This window comes from Parasteatoda tepidariorum, chromosome 7 (assembly GCF_982258835.1).
Source record: "Parasteatoda tepidariorum strain Cologne lab strain chromosome 7, Ptep-v5.0, whole genome shotgun sequence".
Taxonomy (NCBI): domain Eukaryota; kingdom Metazoa; phylum Arthropoda; class Arachnida; order Araneae; family Theridiidae; genus Parasteatoda; species Parasteatoda tepidariorum.
In genome coordinates, this window is record NC_141761.1 from 72,568,786 (window position 1) to 72,581,409 (window position 12,624).

The 12,624-nt window shown below is 28.4% G+C and overlaps 1 protein-coding gene across 4 annotated transcripts in view; it reads right to left on the reverse strand.

The window, feature by feature from the left end:
- Positions 1 to 390: 390 nt before the first annotated feature.
- Positions 391 to 12,624, reverse strand: part of LOC107455636 (uncharacterized) — a 76,515-nt gene continuing 64,281 nt past the window's right edge. For 2 of the 4 annotated variants that reach the window (XM_087168061.1, XM_087168062.1), the window contains 6 exons: positions 8,885 to 8,969; positions 7,453 to 7,508; positions 6,168 to 6,277; positions 5,726 to 5,781; positions 2,561 to 2,596; positions 391 to 1,701 (listed from right to left, as the gene is read on the reverse strand). In XM_087168061.1, the coding sequence (XP_087024187.1) occupies positions 694 to 1,701; positions 2,561 to 2,596; positions 5,726 to 5,781; positions 6,168 to 6,277; positions 7,453 to 7,508; positions 8,885 to 8,969 (1,351 nt within the window). In that variant the 3' untranslated portion in view covers positions 391 to 693. The remainder of the gene's footprint in view (positions 1,702 to 2,560; positions 2,597 to 5,725; positions 5,782 to 6,167; positions 6,278 to 7,452; positions 7,509 to 8,884; positions 8,970 to 12,624) is intronic. The other 2 variants (XM_087168063.1, XM_087168064.1) reach the window with 1 other exon arrangement.

The window sequence follows — 12,624 nt, forward strand, 5'->3', positions numbered from 1 at the left end:
TGCAGGAATATATAAATCTCGGTGGAACATATATGTCCAATGGGTTAAAAAATTAAGTTTTAGATTGACGGAAAAACTCATATCTATCTCTAATTATTGCCAGTTTAAGTAAGAATAAGTCTTCCAATGCATTCGTTGTTAACAAAAAAAAAAAAGAACAATATTTTCCATACTCTTTAAAACTTACAAGTTTAATCGAATTTACTATACTGATGTGGATATACTCTGATAATTGTCCTTTTCATGTACTTTCTAAAATTATTGACTACAACTGAAAGATATAATATTATTTGAGTTGCATCCATCTAAATTTTGATCATCTTTTAATTTATGAATTTATTTTTTGCCACAAGTGTTAGAAATATTAAGATTCAAATATTACACAATGACTTTTTATTACATCAATCTTGCTTTATTATGCGATTAAAAATGTTGTCTTAATATATATTTAAAAACATACATCACGTATATTTTTGCATATCAAATGATATCATCTGGTTCAAAGTGAATTGATGATACAATAAATATAAAACTTCAAAAAATTTAACATTAAAATGTAATTATGTAAAGAACAATCTTGTTTGTTATGAAAATTCTCGTATTTTGCTTTAAATATAGACTTCTGGAACTCTTGATAAAATGTTTCAATTAAATAATATATTTCTCTCAAAAAATTGCAAGAATTTTGGACATTTAACTAGAAGTAATTTCATCATCATCGTCACTGTAAGCATCAGAATCAGAATTGTTCCAACTGTTCCTTCTTGAATTCGAATCATTCAAAAAACAATCACTTAAAAGACGAAGTCGCCTATAGTTGATACGGTCCATGTCTTCTTCATCTTCAAGGCACTTAACATCCTTTGTTGTTTGATTAAGCTCATGCTGATTTTCAACACTATTCGCTGATTGGTTGTGTTTGGTTTCAGTTTTTGCGTCTGTTGACTCAGACGCGTTATTATTGCTTGCAGTGACGCACGTATCGTCTTCACTCTCTTCTGGTATTGTAGGTATACTTACCGGATTCGAATCCGATACAGAGAATTGGTCTTTAATGCTGGTGGACAGAGACAAACCCTGTTCGTTATTCAAGAAAAATTCTTGATCAATCAGTGTCTCGTTAGAGAAGCAGTAATTGGAACACGATTTCCAATCCCAAATGTTCTGAGTGCAAATCTTGAAATTCGTAAAGCAATCTGTTGCACGATTACTTTCAATCGTTGAGAGGTCTTTTTCAGAACTCGATTCTGGAAGTGACTCATCCTTCCTTGGAGCCACGTTCCTTTCGTAGATATTATGGATCTTCGAAGTTTTGATGAAAGTGTTCGAATCCAAAGAGTATTTTCGATCACTGTCTTCGCCTGAACTACCCTCTGACGAAGGCCTTGTGATTTTGAGATCAGGAATAGTTCGATTATCATTTTTGTCACCATCCTCCGGGGAACTCCCTGAAGATTCCGGTTTGATTCTGCGTCCTTCGTCTTGAGAAAATTGCTTGACTACTTTGTTGTTATTGCTGATGGCTCTTAAGCTCTTGACGGGAGAGCTCTCTGTTGATTCTTCAGAGCATTGTGGGGATTCTTCTTCATCGTATTTGGGATAGTGATGAGAGAATAAAAGTTGCTCAAGATCTTTGATGCGGTGTTTGGAATCTTCAACTTCTTTTTCTTTATCAAGTAACTTTGATTGTAAAACTTCACACTGCAACAGAAAAAAAGGATTATTTGTCTTACGTTTATTTTTTTACTGAATGATTTGAAAAGAACGGTAGGTTTTTGGAGCCTTATTACTAAACATTTGATTGATCAAATGCTATGAAATTCGGTTGATAGACTTGTGTTATAAAAAAACAATAGTATGCGAAATTTATTTTAATCTCTAAAAAATAATGTTAAAAAAACACAAATTTTTTTAATGATAATTAATTATAAAATCAAGTGATCATGATTTCAGAAATATTTGAATTTCTTTTGCATATGATAATTTTTTTAGAACTAAAAATTTTTTTCTGCAATTTTTTTTTTAATTAGAAAAGTGTTTTCAGAAGACTTCAATACATTTCTTTATTTCTAAAAACTTATATTGAACATCTCTATTCACTTATTCAATAATATGCCGATTCATTTCAGTATATTCTGACTTTCCAATGAACACTAATTTTCTGATTATCTTATTCTATGGTTCATCGAATCGCTCTCTTTATTCTTCTTCCTTTGTTTTTTTTCACCAAAACCATTAATATTGCTGGCATTGGTAGTTAAATCACGTCAGCTTCAAATTAATACGGATTAGTTATTCTAAACAGACATAAGCGAATAAAAAATATAAATAAACTGTGAATATATTGAATTGCAAGTACAAAAGAATATCTGTATACAACTTGATCATAAAGTTAACTAAAGTTGACTGTTCACAGATTTTTGATGCTTAAAAATTCCTGATTAAAACGAAAACAATTTAGATAATAAATAAGCTAATTCAATTTGCAAAACTTCAGTCACTTCATAGAATATACAAAAATTATTTGAGATATGAAAGGAATAGCTTTAATGCAACTTACCCTTGCAATAAGCTGCCATATTGTTCGTCCAGGAACCTGCATTTTAAAAGAGAACAATTTTAGAAGACTTCTAATTTTTATTAACATAGTTAAAAAGAGAGATACGAATGAAAGACACTTTTATTTTGTGTTTTGAAACTGCTCGGATCAAATTTGAAATATTACCGGCTTAAAATATTTTGTTACCAACCCTATCTGGTTTTGCAATAAAATTTATATGTATTCCTTTTATTATATTAATATTAAAACAAGTATAATTTGTTAACAATTAAATACTGACTGATAAATGATTCTTAAGTAATAGAGCACGCTCTTGGCATACACTATTACGTTATTTCTCTTGTATTCGTATGTTAGGAGCATTATCATTATTATCAAATACCAGTCGTTAGGCCCTAGGCCATTAGATGACAGGACCTCTGATATTTTTTCATTTGACTGGAGAAAGCTAATAGTGCAAAGGCAGTCGTTCAAATGTAAATTAGTCATATCCTGGCCAGTAATACTAAGAGAAAATGTAAGGTCAAGATGGGCACGAAGACAATCATGCCCTATTAGATGCCTAAAAGTTGCAGCTGAAGCCACATGCTGTGAGCCAGGAACAATCTGTTGTTTAGAGAAGAATGCATTTTAAAGTCTTCCACTTGAAAGATGCAAATTCTAATGTCTCTGTTTCGTAAGTCATTTCCCAGAGAAAGCATTGGAAATCCTGGAAATTTCCAGTCAAGCAAAATGGAATCCTAAATTCCCAGAAGGTTTCTGGGGAACCTAAGATCCCTACTTGTCTACGAAGTCAGCTTTCTCATTTTCTACTATGCCACTGTTAATGGGAATCCACTGGAAGGGAAAATTTATTATGAAAATTCTCAAGCAGAGTTCTGCATCTCAAAAAACAATTATCGATGCATCGACCAGGAACATTTGTTCAGTGAAAGAGATACCTCTTGGTTTCAAATTTAATAAGAAATCAAATCACGCGATTTTATTTAAACAACTTAGGCATTAAATAATGACAGCACAGTTAAAGAAAAAGCGAAAATAACTAGGAAAATAAGTTAGGTTACATAATTTAATATTGACTATTGCGTTTGGAAAAAATATGTACGAAATTCCTAACGCATAAAATATCGAATAGTGATTTATGCAGTATAGTGGGTAGCATACTGCACTACAAAGCCAATGACACCAGTTTAAATTCTGTTGTCACATGGATGTTTACTTTGATTGTGAGTCTTACATACAATTTTTAATGTAGATCAGAGAGTAGATTTATTAAAATGCAGGAGCTTATGTCAATATCTAAATTGGGTAACTAGCTTACTTTGACAGAGTGAAGTTACTGTTGCTTATGTAACTTGAATCTTTTGATTTTTTAGGGATTACTTCACGACTCCATTCGGGTAAAAGAGTATAGAGAAATTACCAACTTTTTATTGCAAAATTAAATAAGTTAAATAAAAAAACTTTGGCATTGGAACGTTAATTTCATCACAAACAACGTCGACTAGGGATGAAGTGAGCAAAATGCAACATTCAAGTCACTGTGCTTTTTTCCCCCTCTTCCCGTTGCTGTCAGATTCTATTCAGTTTAACAATTCAACAATTTATAAACTGTTCTTTTATTCTCTTTCTTAGCAATGCTGTTTTTTAGTGCAAAAAATTATTCGTTCATTTATTATTCTAAGTTTTCTATTCAGAAAACTGCATTCAAATAAAAAAATAAATAAATAAATGTCAGAAATTTTTTGAATTTTGTTGCTGTCTAAACACTATATAATCTTTGCAACACTGTCTTGGGCATGTATCTTACAGTAAGTTTACAGAAATGTTATTCATTACTCTCAAGCTGTATGCTCACCATTAAATCATAGATCGGCAAAGTTATGTTCAGAGACACATTATGGAAGATAAACCACTCCAGCCAAATAAACTATAAAAAAAGCAATGCGCCATTGCTACACATCTGGATCTTTCCGCCTTTCCATGCTATTAGCACTATGCTAGTTTTTGCGACATTCTCCCTTCTTTATCTTAGCAATCAAAAACTCATAATGCCTAATTTCTTCATTTGAAACATATTTGAGCTGAATACTCTTCGATGTATATTTTCAAAAGTGTGCATTTTCTAGAAATACCAAAATAAGTTCTGTTTTTGTAATGAAAGTAAATGATGAACACATATTTTCTGTAAGAATCATTAAATGTCAGCACCACTTATTATATTCAATAGTTCCATAAAGTTTTTAACTCATTGAAATCAAAAATATCGATACTATTCTTTAATTTTTTTAAAATATATATGTATATAAAGTGGATTACCTTTTCTCCCTTTCATGAAAAAAAGATAAAAACTATTTTAATGATTCGGGAATAGCATAAAGAGCTATTTTTGTACATTTTATTCCTGGAAAGAACAATAAAAAGCTTTATTTTTATCCTTGCCACTAGATAGCAGCATCATTAAGAGACGGCGAGCTCGTTTTAAATTGTATAGGTATACGTTTTTAAAGGTAAAGTGGTGCCTCTTATTTTCTCCTCTTTGGTTACTTTATAATCATATTGTATACTAATCATCCAATCAATCACTTGAAAATCAATCACGTCTTATTGTTGACCAAAAACTTTTTAATGGATATATGGAAGCTTTTGCATACTTGAAGTTGATCCATTTTTTAGATGTGTCTTCTGTCAATTAACTGATTAACAGCATTCGTAAATTTTATTTTTGTTAACATAAAAACTCAGTTTTAAAAATTAGAATTTTCCAAATTTTTGAAGAAAAAAAATACAACGTAAACTATTTAGTCTAACTAATAATTCATAACTTCCAGTTAGAAAGCCTGATCTAAAGTTAAGTAATCTAAAACAAAAGTCAACCAATATGTCAGATGCGCCCTTTGTCACTCAACTCATAAACAGCATTCTAAAATTCTATTATTATCATAAAAGCTTAGTTTTAAAGGATAGAATTTTCAAACTGTTTTAAGAAAATGACTTTGAATCAATAGTTCAAAGTTTAAAATTGTAAAATTTATATGTTTAATTTATAATGCAAAAGGAAGACATTTAATAAAATTAAGTAACCTTTCTCTCATAAATAAGACAATTTGTACTGATCTAAATTTTTATTAATAATCTATTAATTTAATGTAAGAATACACTTACTCTGCTGGCATTCTTTAAATCTTCAATCATGGCTTTTATTTCGGAAACTTCCTGTCCTGTAAAAATTATTGGCATTAAGCTAAAGAAATTTTTGATATAATGTATTCAATTCCTAATTTTAAAGAAAATAATGTTTTTAAAATTAGAACGTAAATACATAGAAAGTTTTTTCGTGCAATGGTATAACATAGTTAAAATTTCCAGAATAAGAAGATACCGATACCATAAGACATTGTTGAAAAAAGGACACAAATTTAGATTTAAAAACAAGGTATGACATAATTACATACATAAACGATTTTAAGTAAGAAATTGTGTTTCGTCGAGAGTTTCCTGCTATTTTTATGATGTTAAATGTTACCATATTCACTAAAATGGCTCTCAGAACCTTCCTCACAAGTACAGTTAAAATGGTATTTTTTCCAAATAATAATTTTTTTACCTTTTTCTTCTTCTTTTGTCACAATTCCACTATCAACTGAATTTTCTTGGGAATTTTTGAGAAGTGTGTCTACACTAAATGCTCTCTGAGCCTGAAGATTGGTCTTCATTCTTTAGAGATAAAAAAGGAAAATGTCAGTTAAAATACTTAAAAATTCAATTTATTAGAAAAAAAAATTATTTTGCTTTATAAAATTATATAATTTAGCCTACGATAAATACTTAAGAATTTTTGTTACATTTTGAATTCGATTAACAATTATTTAAAAAAAAATTTTTCCAAAAATAATTTTAAAGAATATATTAACTTACCGTTTCGACCAGAGACAATATAAATTTATAAATAAAAATGTATCTGTAAGGATACAATTTTTTTTTAATTCAAAAATGTTTTTTAGAACTGAAAAAAATACTTCTTGAAATTGAATCAAATAATATTTATTCAGTTTTAAATTTTTTTCTCTCATTAATATTCAGTTATGTTAGTTAATAATAAGTCAGTTTGTTTATATGTAGATGTCATACTATAATTTTTTAATTAACAATAAATTTTATAATTTAATTACAAATTTGAAATTTTTAAATAATTAAAAATGAACTACTTAACAATAATTTTATTATATTAATTGAAAATAAATATTATTTAACGAGAAATTTGTTAGCATTATTACTTAACAATAAATTTAAATAATTTATAAATTTCAGTTTTTAAGATAAACTGAAAATTAAAGAAAAAAAACTAGATTAGTTATAGAGTTAAAAAACAGGTGATTTCTTTTAAATTGGAGTCAAACTTAAATATTCATTCATATGTAATATACAGTTAACATGTAATCATTAGTTTCAGATGAAAATTCTGCCTAAGCATATAAATAAAATACTTAAAATAGAAGGAGATTAAACAAGACAAAGCAAAAAGAATTCAATTGTAGATTTTTAATATGGTAAAAGGAGAAAATGGAATTCAAATGGAAATTCCAAATATGGTAAATAATGAATGTATATAGCTTCAAATATAGTAAAATGAAAGAATTGAATTCAAATGGAGATTGTAAATATGATAAATAAAGAATGTATAACATTTCAAATATGGAAAAATAAAAGAATGGAATTTAAATGAAGAGTTCAAATATGGTAAATAAAGAAATATGGTGCAAGTGCAGAAAAATAAAATATAAAAATTATTGGTTCTTTTTCAAAGCGATATTTTGGGAAAGATTCTTAATATTACTGATAAACATAATAAAAGCGATGACAAATAAAATAATTTAATTATATTTTCATACCTTTTTTTAGCATGATCTTCTAACACAGATTTTGCTTCTGGATATTCTACCAAAGCCTATAGTTGAAAAATCAATTTTCTTAATGAAATTATTACAAAATCCTTTTAAAAAAGTTAGTTATAAATGCATTTCTCAATATTTTTCGTTAAAATTGAATTCTAATGCATCGATTTCAATTCTCATCTGCCTCTTTCTAATATTAAATTTAGAAAATTATCTAAGAATTCAAACTTAATAATTTAGAATTTAGATCAGAAATCAGAATTATTTATAATTGAATGAGAGCTGAATATCGCTATATATTGATTCAGTCGTAGATAATGTATAATGGCTACGGTAAAAAAATGAAATACCCAGTTCTTTTATTTGACTGTTAGAGTAGCTTGCTTTCGTATGGCAACTGCACAAGATTACTTACAAAAACATTTAGACCGGAAACATAACAAGGATTCAGTTGGTTGCCTACTGAATCACTATAGCGATGAGCATGACGATCCCTTCAAGAGCTGCCCTATTGTTTTTTAAGCTTTTTAAAAACAGCTCTATAATACTCTCCAGGGTAATAATATAGAGACTAACTATTGCCCTCATTTTTTATCATATTGTAAAGTCCATAAATTAACCAATTTTCCTCATTTTTTTAATATTATTTTTTTTTAGATCGATGAAGTGTAGAATTAAATTATGTGAAAGACAGAATTGGCAATATTGTGCTCGCAAAAACTCCATCACGCATTCTACATCTTGACCTTTCACAAAAGTCAAACAAGCTGCGAACTTTAGAGACGGTTATCAGACAATTAAACTGGTCATTATATTTTTAACTTCACTATCCTCAAAAATGATACTACGGATTCTGATAAAGAGTTTGTATTTCCGCACTTAAACACTAACTTACAACAGGCATTTTTTATTTATTTATAACCGACATTGAACAACGAACACATTAGTGAGTAAAGACTGGCAATGTTCATTTCCGTAGTCTTGTAATTTTGACACCAATCCAGAAGACAAGGGAACGCCTGAATCAAGCAATGCAACAAACAAGCCTTCGTCGGGGATTTGTTGGTTTAACTAATTAGTTTTTGCTGTCAACTAACAAAGGAAGCCATGAAAACCTCCCACGGTTAGTCCAATGGCAGAGAGATTCTAAGAGATACCATCGATATATCCTCCGATATATAATTAGTCTGATATGACCACTGTGTGGGCATATTTTATCTCAGCACTGTGGTCAGTGCGTATCGGAAGTAGAATTTGTATCGACTATCTATCGGGATTCGACCCCAGATCACTTCATTGAGAGGTGAGCAATCCAATGAGCAACCTCGATATGTGTATATTTTCTTGACTTTATTTTGTTTAGAATTGTAAATATGTAAAACTTAAGTATAGTTATTTTCAAACAAATTATATCTGCAATTATACTTACCGCCATGAGATCCCGTCTGGAGAGGCATAAAAGTTCTGAATAGCCTATGGAGCGTACGTCAGCCGTTCGTCTACGGAAAAAGGCGCTTAAAAAGGATGGATACAAACAAAGTGAACAAACATAAAGTTTAAAACTACTCTACCCACTACCTCTACGACTAATGATGCACCATCACCAAACTACATTCCCAACTGTTTAATGGTTTCACTTTTGCATGCACACACACTTGAAAACTTAACAGCACTTACTTTTACTAAGGTAATAAACCTTTAAAATAGCACATACCAACTGTCTTCTTTTTATACCCAAACTATTCCACATATTTGTTGAACAAACAAAATCAAAATGTAAAGTAATTATCACAATTTTTTTCCAATAAAAAGACTACAGAAAGTAACAGAAAATTATTTATATCTTTAAAAAAATTTAAAATTGTAACACTTAAGATAATTAATATATTTCTGTAACTCTTAATGTATTTATGTAATTTCTTATGTAACTTTTAATTCTAATTAAGATTTTAAGTTAAATCAGAATGTAAAGTGATTATCACAAATTTTTTCTAATCAAAAGATAGAAAGTAACAGAAAATTATTTATATCTTTAAGGAAATTGAAAATTGTACCACTTAAGATAATTAATATATTTCTGTAACTCTTGATGTATTTATGTAATTTCTTATGTAATTTTTAATTCTAATCAAGATTTTAAGTTAAATCAGAATGTAGAATGATTATCACAAATTTTTTCTAATCAAAAGACTATAGAAAGTAACAGAAAATTATATCTTTAAAGAAATTGAAAATTGTACCACTTAAGATCCTTAACATATTTCCGTAACTCTTAATGCATTCATGTAATTTCTCATGTAACTTTTAATGTCAGTAGGAAGGTGAACAAATTTAAGCTCTAAGAAAAACTAGTTGAATCATAATATATGGGTAATTTTGGCTTTCATGTGAAAATTTAATTTAATATGAGAAATCCATTACAGTTACAGCACATTGAAGCACTTAATGGTATGTTGTTTCTTATTCCACTTGATCCAGTCCTTAGTTAGATCAAGTCCCGAAGATCGTTAACCTACAGAAAGTCATGAACCAGTACAGGATTTTCAGAGAGATCGCGTTCTTCTCCAGTCTGGTCTAGTGTAGATTGCAAATAGTCTGGTGTAGATTGGTGTGAAATAAAAACAGACCGGCCTGTCTAGGGCTCAGGGAACTGGCCTTGCATCAGAAAGGTTCTGGTTTCGAATCCTGGGCAAGGCATGGATGTTCTTTCATTCTCTGTACTATCTGTCCTTACTGTGGGAGCAACGTAGACCCACCTAATATGCTCTGACAGAGTGGTCCATAAATCTGCCCTTCAGATGCCTGTATGACGAAAGGTCATTCTCCAGGTGGGCATTGGGAAAAAAAAAGATTGGTGTAAATTACACTTGGGGCACACAGGAAACTCTTTTTGTTCTTGTACGTATACATGTGTTCGGGTATGTCCACTGATGAATCTGGTAATAGTGGTCTGTAATTTTCTATAGCCCTTTGGCACTTAACGGTGCTTATCGGGGGAGCAAAATTTCAAATAATCTGATTTTAATCAGATCTAATCTTCGTCGTAATCAGTTTTAATCTTCATGGTTTGATGTGCCCTTCTGAAACATTTAAATTCTTGCATACGATAATTTAAACAAATTTAATTAAGTATTTTGGAATTAATAAGTTTTTTAAACAAACTTTTAAATTAAATCTAATTGGGATATTTTAAATTGGGATTCCCATATTTATTATTTGGAAACATTTTATTCACAATAATTTATAAGACATAAAAGAAATGTAGTGATGAGAAAAATAATTCGAAAAATTCAAATAAATTTAATTTGAAATAATTTAAAAAATTATTTAAAAAAATTATTAAAAAAATTATTTAAAAATTATTTAAAAATTTAATTTAAATAATAATTTAAAAATTCTAAGAAAAATTCAAATTAATTTAATTTGAATGAAAAGCATAATATAAGATAACAAAAGATATTCCATTATACTAATCATAAACTGTATTATTTTACTGCTCCCGGGACTGATAATGTTCAATATTATGTTATTGATATTTCTATTGATTGGAACCAACATCTAGGTAACATGACCTATTTCAAGGGATATGAAGCAATTGCTAAGTATTTTGGAACAAACCTGTTTATTATTTTCAATAATAGAAGACTTTCTGTTTAAATAATATTAGAAAATATTTAATTATCTGGCTTCAAATTTTGTGTTTTTATTTGTAGCTTTGAAAAATACATCATATTTTTTTAAGTGATGGACGTTCTTTAAATTAAAAACAAAAACGTTTTTAAAGTTTTTTTAAGCCTTTAAAAGTTTTTTCTCACTTTAAAATATTATTTAATACTTCAAAACCTAATAAGTTTTTATTAGACATTATTTTAGTATAGAATTTCAGTATTTTGAGAATAATTTTGTACGGAATTTCAACGCAATCCTTACAAATTAATGCAAGTATATCTTTATGTTATCCCTGATTTTCCATTACCTGTAAAGACAAAAGTAGCTAGTAATTTATGAATTGCTATGTACATTAAAAATTTCCAAACTAAAAATTGTCTAAATATCTAAAAAAAAGCTTAAAATTTAAAATTAGAAAACAATTTTAAAAATTGATGATATTTGCGCTGAAATACTGTTTTTACTACGAATTCATTTATACCTAGGGGTTTACAAATCATGGGTGCTAAGCCTCTACGACACTTTAAAGCATTTATTACGGAATCCAATATCAGGGTAATTTTCATTGGAAAATTTAATTCTTTTAGTTTATGTCCAATTAATTATCAAAACTGTCAGGATTTTAAATTATAGTTAAAGATAAATAGTTTGAGCAATATATTGATTGAGGCATTGATGCTTATTTCTGTCCTGCGCAAAGATTTTTAAAGTTTTTTAAAGCTTGTTACTGCAATTTTCTGCACTAAAAAGCACGTATTTATATCTATGATGAGCAGAAAAAAATTATAACAATGCAGAAATGTATCACATTTTGTGAAATACAGTAAATTTCAACTTATTTTTTATGCAGAATGTTATAATAATGTTAGTTTGTACTTTCACATTTGAAAAAGGTAACATTAATATAATGGTAACGTTAATTACATAGTTTTAGAAAGGTTTTTCGGAAATTATATATTTTTCTAAAATTATATAATTATGTTTCAGGATAAAATTTTAGCTATTATTGTCTTTGAATATTGAGATAAACAGTTATTTTGTAGGAGTAATTAATAACAAACTAGGTTGGAGAGCAAACGTGATACTTATTTTTATAACAAAAATTGAAGAAATATATTAAGTAAAAATTCTTACGTGAAAGTTATCCTAGTATATGCATCAAAATAGAAAAAAATAATGTATTTATGTCACACTACATAACTAAGTTTATATATATATATATATTTATAAATCTTTAGTTTTTATAATATATAAGAAAGTTGTCGAAATCTTATCACTTTTATCATTGAAATTTTTATGAGCCACAAGTCACTAACAGCTAGACTTGAAATATTTTTTTAATAAAATGCAGCTATTCAGCTACTAATATTGTATTATTTTTTGATAATAATATTTGTGCAAAAAGTACTGAAAAGTAATTGTTTTAACAAGGTCTGTTAGTGGTGTGATTTAGGAAATTGGTTGCCTCGATCATAACACTGCTTTCTAAATCGTACCAAC